This window comes from Corvus brachyrhynchos, unplaced genomic scaffold (genome assembly GCF_000691975.1).
Source record: "Corvus brachyrhynchos isolate BGI_N302 unplaced genomic scaffold, ASM69197v1 scaffold80, whole genome shotgun sequence".
NCBI lineage: Eukaryota > Metazoa > Chordata > Aves > Passeriformes > Corvidae > Corvus > Corvus brachyrhynchos.
The window spans coordinates 4670746-4698404 of record NW_008236769.1 but is presented as its reverse complement, the minus strand read 5'-3'; the positions used below and the strand labels follow the sequence as shown (position 1 = coordinate 4698404).

At 39.2% G+C, this 27659-nt stretch overlaps 1 protein-coding gene and 1 long non-coding RNA gene across 12 annotated transcripts in view; one reads left to right on the top strand and one right to left on the bottom strand.

The window, feature by feature from the left end:
- LDB2 (LIM domain binding 2) overlaps positions 1-27659 on the bottom strand; it is a 213760-nt gene that overhangs the window by 9222 nt on the left and 176879 nt on the right. For 4 of the 11 annotated variants that reach the window (XM_017727573.1, XM_008645028.2, XM_017727577.1 and 1 more), the window contains exons 6-7: positions 2375-2498; positions 1108-1259 (exon numbers count right to left, since the gene is read on the bottom strand). In XM_017727573.1, the coding sequence (XP_017583062.1) occupies positions 1108-1259; positions 2375-2498 (276 nt within the window). The remainder of the gene's footprint in view (positions 1-1107; positions 1260-2374; positions 2499-27659) is intronic. The other 7 variants (XM_017727575.1, XM_017727578.1, XM_008645029.2 and 4 more) reach the window with 3 other exon arrangements.
- On the top strand, positions 9834-15574 carry LOC108445044. Its single transcript, XR_001859783.1, has 3 exons — positions 9834-10347; positions 12749-12804; positions 13604-15574. It is a non-coding gene; the product is annotated as an uncharacterized LOC108445044 (long non-coding RNA).

The following is a 27659-nucleotide window of genomic DNA, read 5'->3' as shown; positions in this document are numbered from 1 at the left end:
GAATCTGACTCTGGGGATGTGAGCCACGTGAAAATTTTAATATGACAAGGAGGAAATATGAGTTTAATGTACTGAAGCCCAACGCTGTAAACCAGTGGATTGCTAAATCAGTTACTAAACAAAAATCTTCATTTCATTTCACTGGTGTTAGTCTACTCTTTTTTTTTATCTGGATATTCAAGCTTCCTAGGGAAGTGTCTGCTTTGTGCTAACAAAAGGCCTATATTCTTTGTCAGGTTTCAGAGGAGACCTAGCCCCTTCCTATCTGCTGATCAGAAAACCAATAAAAATCCTTGCATGTTATTCCCAGGATATGACTTTATGATTCCTATAATATCAAATTAATTTCCCGAGCTTTAAAATGCATAAGCTATCTCCTTATTGACTAAGGCACACTTTGTCACAATTTGGGGTCTGATTACCCCCATATTGTGACTAAGGTAGTAAATGTGACATTATTAAAGTGCTGATACAGTTGCTACTCTGGAAATGACTTGGTGTCTCCCTATACAATTAGGATGTCAACAGTTACAGCTAGAAGGGTGGATAAGCTGAGAGTCATATTCCAGGGGATCTACCCTCTGCAAGTGGAGTGGTTTGACAAAGATATAACCTCTGCAGGTAAATTAATTCATAACCTCTTCCTGTTCAGCATCTGAACCTGGCACCAATTAGAGGTAAGGTACTAACTCAGAGAGACCAGCAGCTTCCTAGGGGCAGCTGTCCTGCACCACTGGGACACATCCTCGCTTAGGACCTGGCAGATGGAAGTCTCCAAGGCTCATGTTATGTCTAAAAACACAAGGCCTAATCTGAGTCCCACCACTAGTGGAGGGACTCCCCCTGACATAAAGGGGAACTGGCCCAGGCCTTTAAAAAATCATATCTGATCCTCAGGATGCTTCTGTTTGAGGGTCCTTCATTAAAGCTGCATTGCAGAACAGCTTCTTCACACCTCTCCACTAATTCCCCAGCTTCCACAGCACACTGTGCAAGATTGCCTTTTGCTTGTGATATTTTTGGCTCAAGAATGCACCTTCTTTACAATGTATGGAAAGAATTAAAGCACCGTAAGTGATTCAGGCCTAAAAGGAAAGTGAGACTTACAGGTACCTGACTTGATAGACTCAGGTTTGCAGCAGCTGACTTTTTCTTGCTGTTGGTACTATTTGCATTGTTCCCAGCACTACTGTTAGAAGTGCTGCTGGTAGAGTTTTTCCTTTTCCTCCGTTTGGTTGTTGGTTGTCTTGTGGGTTCTGCTGCAATAAAATGGTAAGAAGGAAAGCAAATGGCAGATACTGTAAAGTGTGAACTAAAATGATCCATAAGCAGAAGTGCTGGAATACTGTTTATCTAGTTTTAAATTGCTAAGTTTAATAGTAGTAGTTGTGTTAGATTTAACATACAAACCGTAGAATGATATTTGGACCCAAACCCATGGAATCTGCTTTCAATTTTTTATGATGGATTAACAAAGCTTACTGTTCCAGCATTGTCTATAAAGGTACTCAAAAGCATTTTACCGATGGGAGTATCATGATAACGATCATTATGGTCAAAGCGACTGTGGAACTTCCTGAAGGTCATACAGCAAGAAATGGTGCTAAACAAAAATCCAGGTCTTACTGTGATGTAGGGTACAGCCTCAAATGACCCAGCCAAAGGCTAAAGGAGCTTTCTACCCTACAGCTGCCGTCAATGTGGCACACAAGCAACCACCCTTTGAGTTCCTCCTACATCCTGTGTGGGCTTCACCTTTAAAACTGCTGCTCCCAAGAAAACCCACAAACACTAATTGCTAATGCCATTGCCCTGCAAGCCTTCAAAACCCAGACCAAATCAGGACAGTTACACAGCTTTGCTTAAATTGGCAAAGCACAGAGGGGCAATTGTTCTTCTCAAAATTTGGCCTGGGCACCAGTGTGAACACTATTAGATATATGAACCTTTGTAATCAGAAAAAAGAGAGAATTATTATTTTGAGGTATAAGAGCAAGGAGATTAGGTCCAGGCCTGTAAATAACTTGATATTAGTCTCAAAGACAATTAATTATGAATTGTAGCTGTAATTTCAGAGTCACAGCAGGAAGCAGGATTATATAAACGATGAATTCTAATGGAGCCAGTAGGCATTTTGCATTCCATCTACACATATTTTTGTACTAAATTATATCCTAGTCATAGTGAAACCATCTCAGTGTGCACATCTATAAATCAGTAGTGTCAGACTGAAATCATAAAATATCAGAATAATTTTCAGGCTTGCTTTGGGAGCAGTGTTAATTTTTATTACTTTCCTTTATAAGTAAACTTTCCCGTTGCTTCTCTATTAATTTAACTATAAAGTAAGTGGAATATTGGAAGTGAAACATACCTGGTGGGGCCACCATTCTCTGCCATTTTTGAAATAAGCAAGTCTTCAAGCAGTCTCGAGGACTTAGATTGTAAGTTTTATGTCTTGACATCAGTTCCTGCATTGGCTCCAATATTACACACAACTGGAAGAAAAAATCAGAATAGAACAATGTCATCCAAGCAAAGCCTCCATTGATCAGTATTTACATAGCTGGAAATTATATTTTTGGATTTTTTTTAACTCTTGCTAACAGAGCATGTCTTCTACAGTTCAGGTTAATCTGCACTGGGATTGCAAGATCAAAACTCTGAATTGGGAAAACTTTTGCTCACTATTTATTATCCTATGTATTTTTTGGATATATCAGATAACCTTCAGCTCTAGTCTTCCAGACTACAGAGATTTCAGAAGACTAGAAAATGTTCATGCTTGATTGCCAAAGATGCAAAGATTAATTAATAAATAATAAAATTCCCATAGTGGATTATCATTCCCATACAGCAAAATGTGTTCTTCTGACCTGCTGCACACCACAATGAGAACTTCTTATAAATGATCTTTTATTTTGATATTGCTTTCAAAATAATCCAGGTAATTTTGGGCTTTTTTGTTATATGAGGACTATACACACTCTTCCTATCATATGAATGACACATATGAGAAAAAAGGAACCATTTTATTTTTCTCATCTGCTTGAATGCTGAATATATAAGACAGAGATTTCTGAAAACATGGCATTTCAAACACCTTTTTTTAAATAGAGTCTTATATATTTTCTATCTGTTCACTTAATAATTAAAATCACTGTTCACTGCTTTTTACTCCTGTTAATCCTCACAGCAGATCCAGCATAAGGAGCACTGAACTGCTTTCTATTTTCTCCTGTTTATAACCACAGAATCATTTCCAGTCATTTAAACCTCACTCAAAGCCATTGAAGGCTACAAAATTGCACACATGTAACTGAGGGCTTACTCTTGCTTGCTGGACCCTGGGTTTTTAGGCATCCTAAACAAGGAGAAAAAATCCAGGTTGACCTGTAAGTTCTACCTGAAATTTGCAGGGCTAGCACATAGGAGGAAAAGGTTCCTTACTTGCAAACTGAGCACATATGATAAGGAAGTAGCTGGCAGAGAATAAACATGGAGCCTGTGTGCCATTTTTAGTCACTTTTCAAAGCAGAACTGCATTTAGAAGCAGGGGCAGGTTTGGCTTTTTTTACCAACAGAAGTAGGGCAACAAGTTGATCAAATTATTAGAAGCTAGAATGGCAACTCAAGAAAGGCGTAACTTAAGCAAAGTCTTTTTTTTTAATTATTTACTTAATTTTAGAAAGTTTTGCTGAAGAAGCATCTAGGATTTAGTAAAACAGAAGACAAATTCTTCTCTCTGGGCTGCAGAGCTGAGCAATGCTCCATTCACCCCACCTGCACCCCTCTCTCATTCATATAAATGGAGATGCAAAGTATGCAGGGAAAATAGCTGAAAGGGAGCTGACATGAGGACTAATTCAGCATTTAAATATTACTGTGTATTGGCACTGCTGTTTGATGAGCCTTTCATTAGCAGCAGTTAAAACAGAGATAACATAAAGCAGCAGGGAGAATGAAGAGCTTCAGTATGAGAAATTATTTTTTCCCACTGCAGAAATTGAATCTGCAGTTGCCTCATTGACTTTTTTCTTACATAGTTTTTACATATTTTTTGTAAATAAATATCTACAAGATAATCGAATAGACAGAAAGCTGCTATCAGATAGTGCACTTCGGGCTTGGATTTTCATCTAGTTCAATATTCTATCAAAAATTAAGATCATCAGGTCCTAAAATATATACAGGATCCAGTTTATGCTGTGAAAGAGGTGTTGTATTTTGAGTTCATATTCAATTTATTCTGAAGCCTGCAGGTCCTTGCTCAAGTTTTGTGTGTCTGTGTGTGTGAGAGAGAGAGAAAGAGATTCATGATCATAATGGACACCATTGTTTTGGCTCTCAAAAGTCTGGGTTTCTGGTATGGCTGCCTAAATTTTCTCATTCTGAGCTGATAGCAGCAAGCATGAAAAAGATACTTGTGATAATTCTGAACAAACTAATTACCCTGGGCAGAGCACTAGACTCACATAGCTCTACTGCTGCTGGGACTAAAAATACATAAATATATATGTACGTTCTTCCAACATTTCCTCAGGGACACTTTACTCATGACATACTTACTCTTCCCTAGATATTTATTATTGGCAACAAAGAGAATGTTTCTTCTTTATCATCTTGGCAAAGATGTTTGCTATTGTGCTCTGACCATAATGTGCACTGAGAACTATGCTGTCCCTGCAGCCTGTGGATATCTTGACTGCTAATCCTATATATAATCTCTTTCACTTCACACACAAGATTAAAATGGAATACAGACCCAAAATGTAGAAATGCTTGACTGATCTCACATGCATAGAGAAAAAAGTATGGGCATGGAGGGCCCTACTCTAGGATGTGGGAAAGTCTCATCTTCTGGATACCTGGGAGCTGTATCCACTCACACGAATTCCTCGTCTGGTTTTTCTTCCTCTAAACTCTGAAAATTGTAAGGTCAGCTTTGGATACCCGAGTAATAGGAGGGCATTGCACTCTATAGTTTTAAATGCATGTGAATTGGGCATAAGTGTAAAATACTTTAAAATGATTAAAAATGATTGATAGCAAATTTCACAGTCTTATTCAGTGACCTCTGAGACCTACTTGAAATCTAAAGTTACTCAAACCGAAATCCTTGAAAGAGGAAATGATTGTGCTCCAATTATCTTAGGTCAAGGAGCTTGCCAGTGACAATCAGTAGCTTGGTTTTTTCAAAAAAGCCAGATCAAAAATGTAGGGACAAGATGCATTTAAAAGCTTGGTTGGCCAAAACCACCTGCTATCTTTAACCATGATGAGCAGGTAACTGGCAAGCTGGGTTGACAGAGTGAGCTCTTAAAACAAAGCTAACGAAATATTTCATATTCCTGCATTCATTGGCATATAGAAGAAGCCTGAGGCTTTAACTGTCTATTCCCCACAGATCATCTAGTCTCCCTCTGTGAGATTTCTTCAAAACACCCATTTTAACATTGTTTCAAGCACTGGATAATACCAAAATGTACAAGTTTTTACTATAGTACTATATTAATAATATTTGGAACACCAACAAAACCAATCTCTTCTACAAGCAGTTTCTTCACAGCTTGAAATCAGTCACCCAGGAAAACAGCCTAAAGACTTCAAGGATTTAGTGCGGTGATGATGTATGATTACAGAAATAGTTTCTACATTCCTAGGAATGCAGAACCCTTAATGGCAATGCCTAACAAGACAGATATTTCCAAGTTCCACGCTTAGGCAACACTAGAGGTGGGACTAAGATGCATTCACATACGTGCCTAGAACTAGGTGATGATGCCCTAGATGATGCTGGATCTGATCCACCAGATCACTCTTGCTGTCCCAGAAGGACACAAAACTCCATGTGGATGTTTCAGGCACTAGAATGTGTCCTAATTGTGTGCACAATTGAACAAAGCCTAAAGTACAATGAAAAATATTGTTTGTTTTAGCTTTTAAAACATATTTGGAACAATGTGTATCATAATAGATTATATACTTTCCCTTTGCAGTGCTAAAACCTACTGAAAGAATTCCATGATGCTTAACAACCCAGCATTATCAGAATTAGTTTCTAGACATGTTATCTGACCTCATAGTAAAGATGTCTGACCATTACTCAGAAGCACTGCTGTTTCACTGTCAGAGCAGTGAGGTGGAGCCAGCACTAGGCATGAACACAGCGCTTCACACTGAGAGATCACTGGTATGAGCAGCCTGTGTTTGTGGGTGCCCAGTACACACTGGGACCCGTGCACACGTTTTGGTGCTATACAGACTGGCAATGACTTTCCTAGAGTTCCATGTGTATCCTATGGACAATTCATCAATTACAGGGCTTGGATCCAACTTGACAAAATGGTAAAGCTATACCCTTGGGGCTCGGGGAAGTGAAAATAGGGAACATAATAAAGCACATGTTTGGGGGTTGGTTTTTCTTTTTTTTTTTTGGTGTTAGTAAAACACATCTGAAGAATTAGATTTATTTTTTAATGATTTTTTTGGAGGACAAGACTAGCATTTACAGGTTTCAAAAAACTGTGTGTTTCAAGAAGGGAGTTATACAAGGAGATACCGGCAGCACTGCAGACAGGAGTTAAAGGGTTCTGAGAATATGGATCCGCACAAAATTTCCTGCAATACCTCAGTTATCAGCAGAGCCCAAACTGGCCTTCATCAAGGAGGGGTCATAATCAGCTCTGAGATCAGTCCAGTCACACCACGAATAGTTTTAGCCTTATGATTTTTGTTCTAATGCTGGGTTTTTATTCTATTCTGAGAATGGATGCTCATTCTGGAAGCAGTGAAGATTAGCAAGAAAGACCGATGTGAAAGCTCTCTTTTACCTTTTGCATACCATAAGCTAATGTATTCTTTTCCTAATTTAATTAGCGATTACCCTCCTCAGCGAAGCCTCTTGCCTCCACGAGGATTTTTGCGTTTGCGGTAAGGAAGGCTGTTCTGCGGTCGGTGCAGGCAGCGCGGTCCTGCCGGCGCTGAGCTGCAGGTGGCAGAGCTGCCCCAGCGAACAGGCTCCCCTGCCTCCGTGCCAGCAGCACAAAGGAACGGCAGCCGTTCAGCGTCTTAATGCTTTTTGCATTTTAAAGAGAAATCGGTGAGCCTCGGGTCTTGCCATACTTAGCTGGTGACACTACATAATCACCTAGCCGGTTTCTTTACATCAGGAAACATATCTAGTCAGTAAATGCCAGGTGGCCAGCGAGTCCCATGGTCTACCAAAAGGAGCAAGTTTTAAGTATCTTCCTACGGTTGCCCATTTTGTCTGTATACATGAAAGTTTCACTAAGTACAATTTTAAAAATGGAAATAACTAAAATTTTTCATGTAGATGACACTTACAAATGTTAATGTACAATGTAACATCAGTTTTTTCTGAATGAGCCGACAAGGAATGAGGCAGAGATGAGAGTGTTCTCTGAAGTTCTACTGAAATGTAGTTTTAACTCTTTGATGCTTGAAACTTCTCCTGGTCAAATGCCTGTATTAATCACTTGAAAATTATAGGAACTGTTGCATATTCAGAGCACATGTTGATTTACAACCCTTCCTAAAAGTGACAAAACCCCCATTTGAGTGGAGTATTAATCATTGGCTAATATTCAGGTAGGATGTTGACAGTGAAGGTGTACCTGGAATACAATGTGCAGCCTTGAAGAGGTTGAGTGCTTTCTTGCAGAGCTCATTATTTATCCTCCACAAAGATACTGAGTTACTAACCAACGAATCTAAACACACTGACGTTTTATTGCTATGCTGAAATGCAGTCTTCCCTCTACACACCCTCTAGGTGCTCTAGAGAAAACAACTTCAGCTAATGCTGATAGAGAAATTCTGGCCACAGTGCATTTCCCTGGGAAAGGTCCCATTTCTTCAGTGGGGTGGGATTTCTGAAAAGAACTGAAATGTCTCTGCACATCCACATCCTCTGTTTAATGCGCATCCACAGATACATGTTTCCAGAGGTCCATGATATGTTACTGATATACCTGCAGTGAGGAAGGGGACACACTACGGATATTTTTTCAGGCCCTGTAAAAAAGCCCAAAAGTCTGACTGGAAGTCTGACTTCCTGGAGTGGTTTCAAAGCCTTGTATGAGTGCTCTGGACCCCCAGCAGCATGGCACTGAAATAGGAATGCATTGCTGCAGTCCTCAATACAGTTCATTCTTTGGAGTTAGAGAAAGCTTATAGCTCAGTTTAAATTCCTCTGCTCATGCTTGTTTGTCAGAATTAATGTAAGTATCATTCCCCTGCAGAGCAGAGGGAGGAATGAAAATTTCCTAGGAACATATTGCTGCTTCTTTCACTGGCCGGCTTGCAATTCACTGCTCAAAATAGCATGTGTTTTTTAAGGATCACATGTGAATACAGAACATTTTCATTTTAAAAACCATCTTTATTTTCCATTAAAAACATGGAGATATAAATGAGAAATGTTTGGGGGTTTTTATGAACTGAAAGAAATGAGGTGATTTTTTTAAATACTTGTTTTTCTAGAGGAGAATACTTTGGCTTTGTTCTAACCTCTTGCCCAGTATGTCAAGTCAAATACAAGTCTCTTGCATCAGTACAGTGCAGCGGACCAGCTATATCCATGGTCCTTCCCTGCAAGATGAACTTTAAGCCGAAAGAAGGGGCTTTGAGATTCCCACCACTGAACTTACTATTCCTGCTACCTGCTTTCCCTTTTTGAAGAGCCATTGTGCACTCCCGCTGAGATGTGGAACTAATAAATGTTCATTGTACATCCCATATAATGATATACATGGAATAAATAAATGTTCAATTTTGACCGTAGTTAGTGTAGCAAGCAGCAAATTCAGTAACTGCTTCAACTTAAATTAAAAACCCAGATATTTTAACCTGAATATTCAAATTCCAGTCTGCACAGGATCATTTATTTTAGGGAAACCTTAGATGATCTTTGGGACAGAATGAAAAGCCAGATCTTAACCCCAATAGCTTAAGTAGTCCAATACTACAGAGTAATCCCTAGCTTGTTTACAGTGACTACTGTTCTCTCCATATTTCCAATTCCTTCTGTGCCAAAGATTTTTTAAATTGGCTGTGTATAAACAGACGGAAGTCCTCAGGTTTGCTACATAGGTAGGAAACAATATGAGTTTTGAAATCTACAAGGAGGTGGGAAACTGCTTGGAAATATGGTATAGGCACGCTTACTGTATTTACTCCTAAAGACATTTGATTTAAACAGATAGCAATGAAAAGGTTTCAAAACTGTTACTAAAAATACTTCCTTTAGGCTTTGACTTAAAATCTCATTGAGATGAATAGAATCACACCCCTGAAAGAAACTGTTTTAGACTAGATCAGAGCTCAGCAAGGCAGCGCTGCATCAGGTTGAACTTGGCTCATATTTTAAGTACAACTCCAAACTCATATAGAGTGGATATTTTGTGTTAGCTTTAAAAAATACAGCACGAGTTTCTGCAGCACAATACCATAGCAAAAGCAGATTCTGGGACAAATTCCATAACCTGAGATTTACAGGGTGTGGGATATACTTAATAGGCATCACTCAGCATGGGAGAAGCTTCCATGTTTTGTGTACCATGCTGAGTCAAGAAATATTTGTACTTACAATCACCTAAGAAGCTAGAAATTAGAATTTCCAGCTTTACACTTGCAATATTAATGATCATTTGCATCTACAGCTTATTATTTGTACAGTGCCAGAGATATATACATATTTTACAAAATACAAAGCCCCTTGTTCTAAAAAGATTCCTATCTCAACTAGATAAGAGGTAAAATACTAAGCCAGGAGTATTTTGGCAATAGAAAGGTATGCACATAAAAATCACAATTTCATGTATCTATCTACAAGTCCCTTAGGACTACTGATACATATTTAAATAGTTCTCACATATTGACACTTGGAAATATGGCTGTTTTGCCTGCTGCACTTTATACAAAATGTCATTAATTTCGTTGATAACTTGGTTATTTAGGAAAAACGTCTGCCACAAGGCTCCTGGCATTCACTATTCCTTTTGTGTGTGTTGCCAACCCTGGAAGACACAGTGGGATGACACACAACTGCTGAAGCTCCATGCTGGAATGACTAGTAAATACTCAGCACTCAGTAATGTTTATTCATCCTATGCTATGCCCTGAATGCCAGTCTAGGACTCTCCAGTTTCTCACTAACACCCAGAGGTAGCGCATGATTTCTCAATAATGCAGTATTCAGCTGCTCAATTGCTCCCAAGCTACATAGCTCATCATGTTTTTACACTGTTCTGTATCTGCAGCCATTTCAATTCCCAGCAACATCCCAGCAACAGTGATAATGGAAAGAAGCAGCATTCATTTCAGGTAAGACTAAGCTTAAAAAACATGTTTTTTCAGGCAAATACTATGAGTGGGTAGGAAACAGATTAACACAGCACAGCCATCACCAGCATTGCAGCTAATTCTTGTTAGTGTTGCACCCCAATTTAATTTCTCCTTCCCTCCTTCCCTGCCCCTCCCTTTTTTTCCCCCCTCCTTTACACATCAGCTAGATAACAACTCCCACCAGTGTCCTCTCCTCCATGCACTCTGGTGCAATTCAGGTGCCTATGGAAACTTTGTTAGCTCTCGTGGCTATTAATTCTGCCTTTCCTTGTGGCGGCACCATGACAGCGTCAAAACTGTGCACCTGGTCAGCAGGGAACCCAACCTCCTTTACAATTCAAAAAGTTTCTTCCTCCTTCCTTGCATCCCAGCAAGGACTGCATGTTCCTCACTCCCTGCAGTGTGCCCAGGCTAGCAGAAGGGCTCTGGTTTTATCAGTTCCAGAACCAGGAAAGCATTCCTGTCAATGTCCCTGCTCCTGCAGAGCTGCTGCTGAAGTGCTGTGCAGACAGCTGAGCACACTCTCCCCTGAAAAAAACCTCATTTGAGGGCCTACTTAGCATCATATTGTACTAAACTAAGCATTTCTTACAGTGGATATGATCAGTCTTAGTGACATCTTCAGTTTGTAAGTAATGAGTGGTGTGAAGCACCTTCAAGATGCCACATAATGAATGTTGAACTGGACAGATATGCTCTCCTTTCCTTGTCCGAGGGGAAGCTGGAGTGCATTTGTGGAGATGAGTTTGACATATACCTTATTTAGTTATCACTTTGTCAGTATGCTCATCATTACAGCATGTGCTGCAAGGAATTCTGTTTCAGAATATTCTTAAGCATTAAAAAAATGTTTTAGGGCTCTCAGTCATTGCTGTAACTATTTGAAAACCCTCTCCCCTCAAACTGAAAAGTTTTTCCTTGTGATTTTGCTTAATCTTTTTATTTAAGATCCATAGTTTAGGAAGGGTTTAGAAAGGAGATCCACTGCTTGTAGTTTTGCTTCTCTCTTTGAAGTTTTAATACTGTTTTTTTAAATTTCTATTTTTTGGGTTCTTTGCAAGAACTTTGCAACTTTAAATGATTCACTCTTCCTCTCATTCCCAGACACTAAAAGAATGTCCTTTCAGCAAATTCTCTTTTTCCTATTTACCTTCTGTACAGTGGGGAGATGTTTTGAAAAACCCCTCCTTCAACAGCATCACACACAAGTCTTATGGGCTTTTAATTTTGTTTCCACCAGCTGGGCTCACAGTTCTTCCTACACCAAAGTGAATAGGGAACATTATCTGCTTCCCTTCCCTTCCCTTGATGACAAATCAGACAAAGTAAGGGTACTTGGTTTCAATAACATAAGTAGATAAGAGTAGATATTCCTGGAAGCCCAATGGCAGAGGCAAACTGCATTCAGTTGCTGTATGTATTTTCAGCTAATGAAAATAAAAGGACTTATAGGAGGAGTCTCATCTTCCTCCTGATGGGCTTAGTTCTGAAGGCCATGAAAATCTACAGTCTGAATCATCTAAATCTTGTTTAACATTGCCTAAGTCTTCCTTATGGATCTCCTGGAACAATCTGGCCTCATCCAAACGGTACAGATGGGTTTTTTTGTCAGTGAGGACAACCTACTTGAGCCTTTTCCTTCAGCAGAGATCCTAACTGCAGAAAAGGACTAATACATCAAGTCACAAGTTTGTATCATAAAGAAAAGCCTTGGACACCCCATCATATTTTGTGATTCTTCTCTCACAATTATCTATATAGTCAGTGATCAATAGGAAAGATTTGTGTCTTACACATATCAGATAAAAATTAAGCTCTTAAATGATTTTAAGAGAGACCATAAAATTTATCTTTGTAATTTAATTTAACATTAGTGTTAAATTACATTGCAAAGTGCATCATGTTGACTGCATGATATGATCTTTTATACTGCACTCAGTATTGCAGTGAGTATCAATTTCAGAGAGCTTGTCAGGACAAAATTAAATTTTAATGTAAATTGGAGCAGATTCATTAATTTCAGTCTATACTGGGTTTGGATGGAGTTCCACTGTTAGGTAAGGTTTAAAGCTGGTCTGTAGTAATTAAGAGGAGGAACTAAGCATTTTGCACCAAATATTTTTTACTTAAGCCTTGTCCTGTGAACTAATACCTCATCTTTTAAATCCAATTACAGGTTATGAATTGACATAGAAACCCAGTAGCTATTGTTTTATCTCAACGTGTTTCAGTGGCCTGGTGCAAAGCATATGGCATTTGAAAGCTCTCTTAATTTCATTTTCTCTAGATAGTTCAAAAATCATACAGCTTACAATTTGTTCTCATTTCAATATTATTGCCTCTGCTTCTAACACGATCACCAATTTTATTTCTTACACAGTACCAAGTTAAAAAAAACAAGGGTGACTTCGGAGACTGTAGTGCACTTCAAAAGAGGTTTGTTGCTCTCTTATTCTTTGCCAAGCACAGATATTTAATAATCAGAATTCCTTAATAATCCACCATCACAGCCAGTCCAAACAGTATCTCTAGGAAACAGCATCGGAAAGGTCTATTTCCTTGTTTGCCATCTCCCATCACTATCACGTGTGATGTTGCTGCATGACATTTCCTTCCTCTCTATTTCTCCAAAGGCAAACATGTTCCTATTCAGCAGTTCTGAGTCAAATCCTAACACCTGATATTTCTGATATGCAAACTGTTAGCTTTTTCTATTTGTGCAACAATGAGACCTTATCAGTTTTGCCGCTTTTCATTTTGACTATGAAATGCATCCACTATCACTCTTCACCTGTGTCCCTGGCAGCTCCCTTAGGTTCAGATGGAAGCTGGTATGTTGTTTGTCTTGTTCAAACTACTGTTGATTCAAAACAAATCACAGTATTATAAGAAAGATCAAGAGTGTAAGGACTGCATTTGAATGCTGAAAATTTTTAGTGTGCAGCTGTATTACAACTTGGAAATAAGTTTAGAAATGTTTTCGAGGTGAAGCGGTCTACAGACAGCAAATGCTGACTTAAAGTTACTGAAAGCAGACCAATAGGAGATGCTATGCCTGGCCAAAATGCAAGTCCAAAAATTTAGTGGTGAGATTGAAGTTTTTGGTTTGCATATAATTTTTGAGGCTACTTCAAAATATGTGACACAGATGAAGACAGTCTCTATATTGAAAAACAAAACATCACATTCACCTTTGATTTTACAAATTCACTTCCATATGTTGTTCTATTTTCAGGTTTCCTTGTACAAGAAATCATCTCTCCTTCATACAATAGATACACATGAAGATTCATACAGACTGAGGCAATACAACTGTGATTCATCCTTCAGACTAACGTGTACATAGCAACTCTAATTTTATTTACAACCATGAAAAAAGAAAGCTTTTTCCAGAATATAAGCAGCTAGCTCTTCTGTGTCATGAATCTCTTTCCCCATCCATATAAAATCCTCTTCTTTCTATACTGCAGCTCAAGCACAAATGCAGTGTTTTTCACATAACCAGTTCTATTTTTAGCCTGAATTGTAGGAAGTCTGCAGCATTAATAAATGGAAGAGAAGTACAGAAGTACACTGCATGGTAATGTGCCAATGCAAAAGCTACCTTGGCCTTTAGCCAGTGAACTGTGGTTAGATGTTAGAGCAATCAAAGTGAAAACACCACTTATAACAGAATGATTAATAAGCTGACAAACTTCCATGCATTTATTTCATACTTTTTGAATGCCAACCTTATTAATACCAACATATTTTCTTTTTATTAGTGATATCTCTCAGCCTGAAGGACAGAGGAGATAAAATATATATATACTTATATGTATTTTTATACCTGCAATTGAGGTTTGCTTAATTCTGTGTTCAAATAAAAAGGAGGATACTTTGCAGTGCAGACCTTGACACAGGAAAACAAGGAATAAGGAAGGAGCTTTTCTTTATAAACTAATATTGTGACTCCAGTAGGCATAAAACTCATTGTTTCAAGATTTTCTCTCTTATTGACTCTGCAATTCCCTTGTCTGGCCCCAAAATTCAGAAAGCAAAAATGCTCCAAAGCTGTTACACAAAGGACAAAAGTTCACAGTTCTTACAGGGACACAGTCTTCTGTAATCACTTCTCACCCAATCCACAAAACTTGTCCCAGCACTGTTATGCTGTGGACAGATGGATGTTTATATAAAAGACCTTGTTCCTGAATAAAATTCCATTTCGGGGTTATATAAAAACAGCAATTACTGGAAAATGGAACTTCTTAATTAAATGTATTCGAAGAAAGTAGGGATTAATGACTTTAAAGTAGGGAGTATTTAATGCTTGCAGTCATAGATCATCCACTAGTGAAGCTGTATTATCACCATCAGGCAACAATGCTTTTAAGTATTGATGGTGGGTACGTTAATAAGGCTTCAAATGTTTTCATAGCAATATAATTAGCAACACAACTAATGTATACTACACCTATTCTTAAAATAATGCCGTATTAACCTTAACTCACAGCAACCTCTTCAAAATAAATAAACATAGACTTCAGATCAGGCTGGTTGTCCCTTGGTCCAGTGAAGTGAAGATTTGAAACATCGAAACTTTTAGGCAATGCTGATGTGGTAGGGTACGGTTCCTGATAATTACACCAGAAAAATGTAATAACGGCCTATCTGATTCGCTGATTTGTAGGTAGGAAGGAAATGATTGCTTTGCACTTCAATTAAATACAGGCAATAAAACATAGGCAAAATTTTATACTGGCTCTGAAATTGTGCCTGCACAGATCAGAGCCTGGGTCATGCACATCTTAAAAATCAAGCTCTGACTGTGTACCTCATATGGATCAAATACTATATGGTGAGAACAGAAACCCACGCACAGAAGTCAAGAGAGAAAAACCGAAACACCAACATTAGCTTTGTTTTTCTGTGAAGAATTTTATTCAGGTACAGGAAAATCAATACTTGTCCTCTGACTGTACACAGTGTACTTGAGCTGTTCTGTCAGGATCTATATAGAAAACAGAGATGGAATTTTAGGTGGGTGGATATGATGATCAGGTGGAGGTAAAACACAATGGCATGTGTGGCCCCTGCTTCCCAGAACGACTGCATCTCGCAGTGCTGTGGGGACATTGTGTGGGGACACTGGCACTGCCTTACACCACCCACTCAAAAGTGCTGGTGGTCTGAGTGTCTGTGCTGTAAAAGTCCTCCCCAGGGAAACACATGGCAGCTGCATCTGAATGGGGAGAGTCCAGCCTCTTCCCACCCACCCCACCCTCCACCACAGCATAAACAGAAAGAAGGAGAAGTACCAACAGTACCAACAAACTGAGAATTCCTACACACATAGAAAAATCAGATTGCCCAATCTGATTTTATCAGATTGGTCACTTAATAAATTAGATACCACATCATTCTGCTGCTTTATAATACATGATGCTGTACCTCAACTTGACCTCCCTGCACTAGTCTTGAGAGACATGAAATGACTAAAATCTGTGCTCCCTCTTTGTCCATGTCCAGAGAGACTTATGCCAATAAGCTAATAAGCAAACAGGAAAAAACAATCTTCTTAACCCTTCCCCTGCTTCTGGTTTTCTGTCCCTGGTTTATGACCCCATTTATGTGCCCTGTAGTGGTTACTGGCATCATCACATGCTGCTTGGTGTGGCTGCTGGCTGGTCCTGGTGTGTGCCTTGAAATGTCTGTGTTGAATATCTGGGTTAGTTGTACAGGTGAGTTGGAAAAAGGAGAGAGCAATGACACACAATTGTTTCATAAAAGAAACCTGTCAAATTACTTAATCCACAGACTACTTAGATGAATAACTGAGCTGCCAGCTGAAAAGGAAATGTATTTTCTGGGAAGTCTTTCAAATGCATCCATTCATTTGAAGTTCTCAGTAACAGCAATATTGAGAAAGGTTTTCTGTGTGTGTATCAGTGCTACCAATTGCACTGCAGCACTGCTCTCAAAGCTGTTAAAGTGTGTCACTAAGGTTGTGCTTCAGCAGCACAGCAGCCCTGGTGTTAAAGCTCCTGGCTATTGGTGATGCAGACAGCTGTGCTTGTAGAAATTAATTTGACCAGTTCAGTATTTTTCAAGAAAATTTGACAGATTACTTTTGTATCAGCATGCTTCATGGTGTACAGGGAATCATCTGCCAGTTTCATTCCAGCATCAGATCAGGTATTGTCCAACACAGACAACAAAATCAGCCTCAATTCCACAATGGATGCTCTGTTAATATAACAGAAATGTAATTTTCCTCTCATCTGAGCCATTCTAAGTTTATATGGCTTGATGATCCAATGCACAAGGATACATTGCTAATGGTTATGACACCACTTACGGATAAATGATAAAGCACAATACTCCCAAATGAAGCAGGTGAGGCCTGTTCTCCAGCCCTCAGGGAGGGTGCCAGTGCAGCACTTGTGCACACACAGCTCAACCCTGCCTGCTCCCAGCAGAGGGTGGCCCCTTCACACTTTCTAAAAACTACTCTCACCCAGGTTGATCCGAGAATGGCACCAAGACACAGTTTGGGAGACAGTGAGGTGGCATGGGATAACTTAAGAAAATGTGCCAACAGGTCACCTGGGCAGATGTTTATATGGCAGTTCTCAACTCATTGCCATAGGTCTGTCTCATTTACTAGTGGAAATACAGGCAGGGAGCATCATCTAACCAGTGACAGCTACAGGTCTGGTGACTGGAATGTCTGTTTGTTTTCCTTAATGAAGAGGAACTGGACTAATTGGACAGACTGACATTTCTGGATGAGGAAGCTGAAATCTGTGGTCTCTTGCAAATAGCACTGTCCATATATTACTGATGCACGAAGACAGTGTGCAGTGGTCCCAGTGCTGCTGGGGTCACTGCAACTGTTATTTCCAGAGTGGTCACAATGTTTTTGGAAGCTCACAAGACACAATGCCTGTTGCTGGAAACTCTGACCACAAAAACAACTACAATTTGGCTTTTTAAACTTCATTTATATTAAAAAAAAATACAATTTACACCTTCTTATGTGAGCAAGGCAATGTGAATTTCAATTCTGGCACAAGGCTTGGGTAATTTTGCCTATGCTAACACATCTATTTTCTTCAGTCAGTTCAGTGCTTTTAGACAGCAAGGACAGATTTTGAACTTTTTTTGCTAGTGTGATCACAGTAATGTATCCTCTATCTTCAAAACAGCTTTTTAATGTGTCCCAGCCAGGACTGAAAATATCACACAAGTCACAGAACAATCGTCAAATTCTCATTATCACCCCTAGCATCAGGAGAAGACAGTTTTATGGAGAAGGAGTTACTGAGACCTCAAGATTCCTGTGGTGTTTTCCTTTTTTTTTATTTCCATGAGAAAATAGCCTCTTGGTAGAGCATATAGCATCCAGAAAGACCTCTCAACAGTTCCCCAAACCACTCTGTGTCCCATCTATATAATAAGGAAACTAATAATTCCATAATTTGAAATGGGTACTGTGAGGATACTTTCTGCTCTTGCCAAACACCAGTTATGTCTCAGTGAAATTGAAGCCACTAGGCTCGCTTTGGCAGTAATTCAGTGAAGTATAATGGCCCATGATATGCACAAAGTCCGACAGAATTCTATTCTGTTGCCTTATGTCCTTTAACACCATCTCTCTATGAATCAATGATGCTTTCATGAGTATTTTTGAGGTTTTCTGACACTGCAGGAACTAAAATTTAAAATAAACAATTCCTACTTCTTATTGCATTTTAAAGGGACCTTTCTAATTTTTACAGTCATGTTCCAGAATATTGTCCTATTCAACACCAAAAGAAGAGACACAGTTTCCTCCTTTTTTTTTCCTTGCAGCTAAACCATAATTTTTCAAGTCTTTAAAGATGGGACTGTATTTGCAGATCTTATGTGTCATCTCACACAAGGAAGCCATTTATCACCAATTTAAACTTCTGTGCAAATGCCTTTTGACTTCCACAGCCATTACCTTTTGCAGCACAGATTGTTAAGTGTAATTATTATCAATTAAATAAGTAACAATTAATTTACATTTCTTGTAGCAATTAATATTACAAGGGAAAAACTGTAACCTCCAATATTTAAGCAGTCTTGATGAAGAGAAATAAACACATATTTTCAGGGTTTGAAATGGGTTCGTTTATACTAATACACCATATGACACTTCAGAGAGATGCACCAGCACTTCCCAGACTACTGGAATAACGGGATCTTTTCCTCTATTTTAGTGTTCCTGTGTTTGTCAATGCAGAAATCCAATATCATCTTTTGACTAATACACATATTTTACAACAGTATCTGAACAACAGAATTTCTCAGGTTTTGATCATATTTTCTAGGAAAGCATTCTCAGTAATATTAGTGATCTGAAGATCAGCTGAAAGGTTCCAAATGTCTCTCGCATGCTCCAGTGAACACAAAAGATTCTTAGCAAGTGGCTTCATTGTCTAAACCATCTAAACACAGTCAGTCTGTGGCTGTATCCTGGTGACTGTGTCCAAGCCCCAACTTTGCAGGTACTCACTCACAGCATCCATGTACATTTGAAAAATTTGTGCTTCTTGTTCTCTGCCTAATAGGAACCATGCTTGTGGTTCCTATAGTTGAATAGCAATTCCTGTCTGAACTAGACTCCAGAGTAAGTTATATTAAGTTCCATAACCTTCCGCACTTCTAAAAATGGTAAATGAAAAAAGCAAATCTCTGAGGTCTATGAAGTGACATCATTCTTTCTTGCCTCTGCTGGCTGCAGGTTTGTAAGCACCCAGATTTTTGTTTTCATAGCTTTCTGAAACAATTTTATTTTTCCAAATCTATTTCAACACACAGCCCCATGTGCCTACTATGAACTGGCATATACAGTATTTGCTTAATCCTATGCTCATCTGAATTGCTGTTTTGAGACTAATGCAGATGCTTTATTCTTGTGAATTGTCTGCATTATGTCCTTGCCCATATTGTTTGATTTATCTTGTTCTTCCTGAGTGGGTTCATTCTGGGAGGTGCTGCTGAAGAATCATACAACTTGAAGTGTGTTGGGGTCCCTCCCTTGCCATGGAGCCCTGGGAGAGGGGCCCTGAGGGCACAGACACGGGGTTTCCCTGCCCCTGCTCAGCCTCGTTCCCATGGGTTGGTTTGTGTTCCCTGCGCGGGCAGAAGGACCCTTGGTCCCGTGACTGGAACAGTTCCTGAGCACAGCCCCGGCCATGCGGCTGGAGAAATAAACATCTCTGAAACATCTAGCAAGAATCTGTCTGTCCATATATATTTCCTTTCCACGGGACTCCTGGTTTGATATATGCGTGTTGCAGGATCCCCACTGCAACAGAAGTGTCCCTTAGTTATCTCCAGTGAAAGGTGGAAACTCTTGCTAAGAAATTTTCTGAAGTTTATGAAATGGCACCAGGTATAAAGCACAGCCAGAGACAGAGAGTCCCAATAATTAAAAAGATTCTGATATTGAATGGGAAAGTATGAGATAATTATGGCATGAGTCAATTGATCAAGACATGAGGATAAATTAGTCTGCAGAAACCACTGACCAGCAAAGCTTTAGCAGGAATATGCTCTTTCAGATTGCTTGTTTTGAAGCTTTTAATTAGTTTTGCAGACTGCAAAAGAACTCTAGTCTGGGTATTCTGGGAAGCAATATGGTATGTGCACCACCAAGTGAACATTTAGGGTGTGGAAAACATAAAAAATTATGGCGATATTTTTATGTTCACTAAGTATGCCCCAGTGTCCCCAACCCTTCATTAATCTGTGGCTAAGTGGAGAAATGAGTTAAACTTTTCTTCTGAAAAGACTGCAAGTATTTGTATCCAACCTGTGATTGAATGGTCCGTAATAAGTTGAATAAACTGCTACTTGGGAAAAATCTTAATTCAGAGACATGGTACTCATTGACTATTTTCTCCTTCTTCTCCCCCTCTCCTGGAAAGCAAGGCCAGAAGCAATCATGTGGAAGGTTTAGGAAGGGACAGGATCCAAAGGAGCTACACTAAGGCTACTGTTTCTTAGGTGGCAATGCCAGCTTAAGCAGCACCGTACTGTCCCACTGCTGTGCAAGCACTGCTATTTGTGTGGCTGTACAGCAAAACAGCTGGGGGAAGAGATCTGTCCAAGAAATAACTAAGGAAACAGGCATCATGTGGGCAGAAATGTGTGGCTGAAACTAGTGATGTGGGGCAAATGCTGCTTAAGAAACTGTACAGATGGACAATCCACGTGTGGGTTTCTGAAAGCAATCGGAGAAAGTTTTCTGCTTGGTGATAGACAAAGGCATTTTTGGGATTGTGTTCTGAGCCAGATTCTTGCTAGCATCTTTAAGGAAAGCTATCTTATTTTAGCTCTTATTACTGCTGATTATCTCTGCTCCCCAGAAAGGGTCATTCTGGCACAGAGGATGATGTTACTGTGGAGGCTTGTGACTCTCAGGTCCAGACTTGGAAGAGCTCTTGGGGATCACCCTTACATATCCATGAGTAAGATGACATAACAGCTGAGTACCAAATCTCTTTGGCCAGTAGCCAAGAGAGATGACAATAAAAAAACCCCTACACTTAGTTCTATATTACATTTAAATTACTTTTTATCTGTGTATGACTCTTCTAGTTTTCCCAGTAGCCAAGTATGGTGAAGAGAAAGTGTCATTTAGACCAAGAATTTTCCTGATGGAAGTAAAAATAATGGTCATTTAACTGTCAGGCTGAGCTAGAGCAGTTTTTCTGCCTATTGTTATAGAAGCTGTCCTCTGATCCTGGCAGAGTAGCAACATTGGGTATTCACCTTCATCTAGGGTTTGGTATTAGAGTACCATGTAAAGTACTAGGGACATGCAAAAATACCATGGTTGTTCAGCCATTTAAGATTCCAGAGAGTGTATCAGAGTATTCCCTGAGCTTTGATACTCTACAACCTCGTATTCTGTATTCAGAATTTAACACACCACTGGGTTCATGCCACGATAGAGAGAGGCTGCACCTGGGCATAGATAAGGTTAAATCTGTACTTTTCATGGCTTTACTTTTCATGCATGTTGAAAATGTGTAACCTCAGGTTTCCCCCATACTTCTTTAGTACCAAGAAGGCAAATTAAAACAAGCTGGCCATGGCGGAGCATAGGCATATCTGAGGGTACACAAGCTTCTCCCCCAGTCACTGGGTTTTACTGTGTGCACAATGCTGCATCCATTCCAGAGAGGATCAATCCCTATGCCAATTCCACTGACCAGTGGAGTAACAGATTTGCATAGCCCCTTACATCTGATAGAGAAAAGTCTATCTTCTGGGAAGGACCACGTCCAAACATCGTTTTGGGGGGAATTCCTGGAACCTTCCCTAAGGAATAAAGGTCAGCTTGTGTGCCAGGGTGGGCAGCACCCAGCCAACTGCCAGCCCCATTGAGCACTGGGGCAGCAGGCAGGGCCACAGTGCTGCCTCACTCCACCTGCACAGCAGGTCCCTTAGCCAGGAAGGCCACTGTGGGCTTGTTACAAGATGTGTAAGAGGCCTAAATCAAAAATTCAGAGAAGAACCTATATTACAAATACGCCCTACCATTTTATGTGGGAAGAACAAGCAACACTCTCTGCTGGTCACAGAAGAAGAAATATATTTGCATGGTCTCTAGGCAAGAGTTTGAGCCACCTAACAGCCTAGCTGTAAAAAGAAGCACTATCTTTTTCCCCTGTTATTGACTACAAATAGCCCAAGGTCACCAATAAGCAAAATGAAGGCTCAAAATACCAACTCCATGTGCAGGCTTGAAACAAAAGTTAAAATTATATCAAATCAACAATTACTCATTCCCACGGTGTTCCACCTGCCCTCATTAGGTTAAAAAGAACAAATGTCAGAGATAACATTCAGGAAAAAGGTGTTCTTCTGATAAGGAAAATAGCTTTGTAGCAGTTCCTTTGGGGGGAAATAAATAGTCTTCCTTCCCTCCTTTTAAAAACAGACCAGCTGATCTATTACTAGATTTGTACAAAGTTTTGCACAATAATGTCCTTAAACTGCTGTGTCTTGGTAAAAAGAAACATCATAAGGTCCCAAGATTATTAACTCAGTGATTTCCAGAGAAGACTTGCAGTTTACATGTACAAATATCTTCCTAATTGCTAGTACTGCAAACTCTTGCTTGGAGTTTGAAAATCAAGCTGTGTTCCTTCTGTTTCATGTATCAACACTGCACTTGGCCCTTGACAATGCTGTTGTGAAATGTGACTCAGAAGGGAAGAACACCTCTAATCTGTGCAAGCTGCCTGACTTTGCAGCACAAACAGAAGATATCAAAAGGTAAATTCTTACTTTACTCAGACAGACACGCAAAGACCAGAGGTATTCAGGAAGGAGCTGGTTTTGGTTTGGGTTTTTGTTTGTTTTGTTTTGTTTTTTTTTTCTGTTTTTAGCCCCATTTTGTGCACCTAGATACACATTTCCAAGTGTTATAGGTTCTCCATGGCATTCAGGAGTTGTCCTCACATCCTGGAATGTGTTCTGCTATGTACCAGTTGGTCACTTTGCTGCTTGGCTGCCACATGCCTGCCTTCAGTCCAAGCAGCAGGCCTCTTCCAGAGAGACAAGTTTCTTTCACTAATAGAAGTGTATATGGGAGTGGAGTAAAAAGAGACTGCCATTTCTCCTGTTAGCTGACAGGGAAAATTGTTATTACCTACTGTGATCCCAGTACACAGGAGAACAACAGCAGCATTTTCCTGTGACAGAAATAAAAGATGCACACAAGCGTGTGTTTCTGTTAACACAGAAAAAATAGCTGAATGAAATTGTGATAATGTTATCAGGAAAAAAATTAGGAGAGCTGGTCTTAAAGCTCATTTTTGATCAGTGACCTCAGCTGTAGCACTAAATCAAACACCAGAAAAAAAGGCATCCCAAAGTACCTACATTTAAGCATTCAACTCCAAGAGTATAAGCCACGGAAGTGCTGCGTTTCACCAACCTAGGTTGAGGTGTGCGTCGTACATACTCCAACAATTCAGAATTCACAAAACATCGTGTTTAAGACTGTTAAGACATAGCAACTCTAGTAAATGAAATGTGCCAGCACAGTTCTCTGGCAGTGAGGCCAACTGGCAGAGAATGTCCTGCCTTCATGAAGTTAAGCCTTCTTATGCACCAAGACAGGAGACTACATACAAATTCCCTTCCAACGGTGGACTATCATGCCAACTCTTGAATTGAGGAATTCTCTAAAAGTCAGCAAATTAGGCAGGAACAGCTCTAAAAGAGTATAGACAGTTCATTCAGATACCCAAGAACACCACTAGACGCTGTTTAATATACAAAGATGAACACAACCTGAGGGTCTTGAAAAGGCAAATGAACTCTAAGTCTGACATGGCTCAAGCACATGAAAGTACAAGTTGTGTATACAGAAGAGAAACCACTAGCATCTTCACTCCAACCTGCCGTTCACTGTTCAATTAAAAAGATGAATCCTGAGGGCAGGCTGAAGAAGATAAGTCCTTGTTTTTATTCAGCCATGCTCTCCAGCAGCCAGAACAATCTGACTCCTTTTTTGACCCAGGGAGCCATGCCCTCCTGGTTGCATCATGGCCCAGCCTCAATAGGTTGCTCACAGCACCCACTATTTTTTTTTAGCCTGTTCGTGGTGTATGTACACATGAGGCTTTCAACTCCCTCAGGTTAAGTAGCATGTTGGCCCATATGTCAAGAATTTAGGGCAAGGGTTCTAGAATACCAGATAAAGCCAGGCATCGCCTCCCATCTCTCGTGCTTTGCTGTACGAATAAACAACATAGTGGCCAGCTGAAACCAGGATGGCACAGATGCCTGTGATGTCCCAAGCACCGAAATCCAAAAAGATAAGCCTCTAGATGAAGGCTGCAGTGAAGCCACTGTGTCCGACTGTGGCTTTATGTCCTTGTAACTATCCTTAGCTCCTCAGCTGTGCAATGGACATAATGGCTTTTATAACAATATTGCTAGAATGAAAAAAATAAAATGCAAAAACATTAGATATTACGATGATGGCAGTGCAGGTAGATCTAGATTTTCAGAGTCCACAGAAAATGAGAAGGCATAACAAAATTCATTATATGGAATGGCTTTACTATGCTAGAACTTTCAGGCACATTTTCAATGATGACATGGGCATATACTTTAGTAAATGTACACAGACATACTTTTTTCCCCTCTCCATAATTATTTCTATTTTATAATAGTGGCAAGAGGCTGCAGGCAATGCATTTTCTTGTATTTTTTGGATGGCTGAAGTCATCTGGTTTTCCTGATGCTATGCAATTTATTCAAGGTGTTTAAGACTGATAACCAACCATAGATGCACTCCCTAGACTTTCCCATTGCTGCAGTAACATGCTGCCTAAAATGGCCAACAAATATAAGGGTGTTTTTCTTCAGCTGAATTGACAAAACCACAAAATTTTATATTAATATAAAAATATCTATATGATAAGCAAAAAACAAAAAAAGTCATCACAAATTAACCCCTCTGGGGTTTTGTTTAAGTTTTTTGAGTGCTTCCAAGTAGAAAGTTGAATTGTTCATCACCAAAAGCATTTTCTGTACAGTCACAATTCCTATGATATACCAGATTCACACAGCCTTATTAATTAAAACACAGAAAGCTGAGTGTCATTAAATGGGTGATTCTAACAGCCCCTGCAGCTAGGAATAAAGTAGCTAATGAGATCTGCCCATATTGCCTTATTCCTAAGGCACAGACCACCTTTAAGCTAGACTGCAATGACAAAGGGTTGTTTCCATCTTTGTATACATCACCTTCCATGATTACACATATAGATGAATAGCTTTTTGGACTGCATCTCTAACTGTCCTCAGACACTGTTTCAAGAATTTAATTCTGGCTTTACTAGTAGGAAGCTGAGCAAAGATGAACTGTATTAATTGTTTGGAAAGGCATATGTTTATGTACCTAAAAGAAATGAGCGTGAGCAAAATGTAAGCAGATCACCTTTTAAAAGCTTTGTCGAAGCAAGCTTGAAGAATATTAAATGCATATACTTCTTTAAGTTTTTCTCTTTTTGACCTGATTTTTTTTATAACTTGGTATAATTCCACTGAAATCAACAACCCTCTTGTAGCCGATATCCTTTGAAGTTCTTTCTAATCTAATTTTTGTTCAGAAAGAAACTAAGAAAGAAAAAGAGCAAAACTTTGAACAATGAAATCAAACACTGGAAGTTAAAAATGTAAGCTCCCTTTAGGTTTGCTTGAGAATATAAATTAGGGGCAAAAGCTGGCATGATACATCCATCTTGAGAAGTACTAAGCAGCCACAACTTCTACTAACACAAAGGCATTATCAAGGACCAGTAACAGCTTTCATAGCAGGTATCAAAAAAAGCTGCTTTCCTCTTTAATTTCATTTAAAGGAAAAGGCGAGAAAAAAGCCTAAAATATCATTCCAAACCAATCAGCATTTAAAAAGTATGTTTTATATTTTGACCCTTTCAATGATTTCTCTGGTTTTCTTTGCTCTTTAAGGAAGTGGTCTTTAGCAGAATTTGATGCAAGAAATGTGGAAGGACAGTGTAAGCAGAAAAGTGAGAGCACCTCATAGACAGCATCCTTCTCAAGTCCCCTGGAGGGCTGCAGTGCTTTGGTTTATGTGGGTAGATTTTGCTCCTGCTGCTTTTCCCCTTGCTTCATGTATTTCTAATCCCTGCTCTAGTAGTCAGTGAAAAAGACAGTTCTTGAAGCCTCTGTGGTGGGTTTTTTGGTCTATAAGGGAGGCAGCCTTTTCCCTTTAAACAGGGTTTGTACTCAGAAGAGCCTTGAGAACTGCTTGGCTATTTCCTTGTGTTCTCAGCAGAAGTGAGAGACCAGAGGCTTTTGGAGCAAACCGTGGAGGTCACACCATGACAGTGTCCACATGTCCTTTGCTGCTGTGATTAATCTGATGGTGTTCACACCTTGTATTTCTACAGGTAATGAAATATGTAACTGCCAAAGGAGAAGCTTCGCACCCACTTAGTCACTCTGGAGAAAGGTCACTGCTTTCCAAGATGTTATTCTAGTTTGCATAAGTGTGTGATGGAAAGCAGAAGTTTTCCCTATCATTTATTATAGCAACAGAAAGCTTACTTATGTAGTAAAGTGGCCCACAGTAGGAATCTAAATATTAAAATAAGACTACAGGAATCAACATATCCTTATATTAAACTAGAAAGAATTCAAAGAAACTGAGAAATAAAGAGACCAGATGGTCTTCATAATACAATTAGACACCAAGAAGGTGCCCCAAAGAAACAAAAAGTATCATGAATATTATATTTGGTGATAACATTGAAAGACTTCAAGAACATATGTTTTGTTCTGAATCATTTATCATTCTCCTTACACTGTTAACTATCATAATGGCCAAGCTGTATTTCATGTTCTGTTTCTTACCACAATTATTTTAGTAAAATTAATTCATTTTTAAAATTACATTGTTCAAGGGCACTTAGCAATAGAATATATGATATACTCTCCTTTGTATGGCTGAACATCTCATCTCACACACTGCTGAAGAAAATCAGTAAGGCATCCAAGGATACGCTAGAATACCACCATGATGTTGGGATAGTAATAAAATACAGACTTGCTATTAAATAGACTATAATATTTCAAATGATACCATAGCTCTAATATACCTTGTCAAAAGCTAATCACTGAAAAGGTCTAGTGTGGTGTTTAGAAGATGGAAATTTACTTCCTTCCTTTGCATATCACTATTAAAAGATTATTCCATTTTATATTTCATTACTTGGATTGGAAAGTCTCTAGAAAGAAACCTCTGCCTTCTTGTAGACATGGGACCTACATTCCCATGCATTGTGGTATGCAGCAGTAATACTGAAAGGCTGGACTAGCAAAGTACTAGAATGAGACAAGGTCTGCTCCAGAGTACTGTGATCCCTGCCTAATCACCAATAACATTTTGTTAGACAGTGATTGTGTTTAATTTGAAGGCTTTGGTCCAGCATGACCAAGTCCAATCCTGCTTTATAAAAGAAATGCTATGAAATCATAGCTAGGGAATACAGCTGTGGAGTTTTTTTCATGTGACTCATACTTACTTTATGTAAAACCATCTTATCTTGGATAGAAATGGTGCACAGTCCTTTAATTAAATCAGCTCTAAGTTTTGCCTGAATGATTAATAAAATGAGAAAATTCTCTGTCTTGCTATGAAAGCGCTATTTTTTTTGTATTCCTTCATTCTTTTCTTTGCTTAAATTTCTTCAAATCAGATCCCCAAGTTGATATTTATTCCTTTG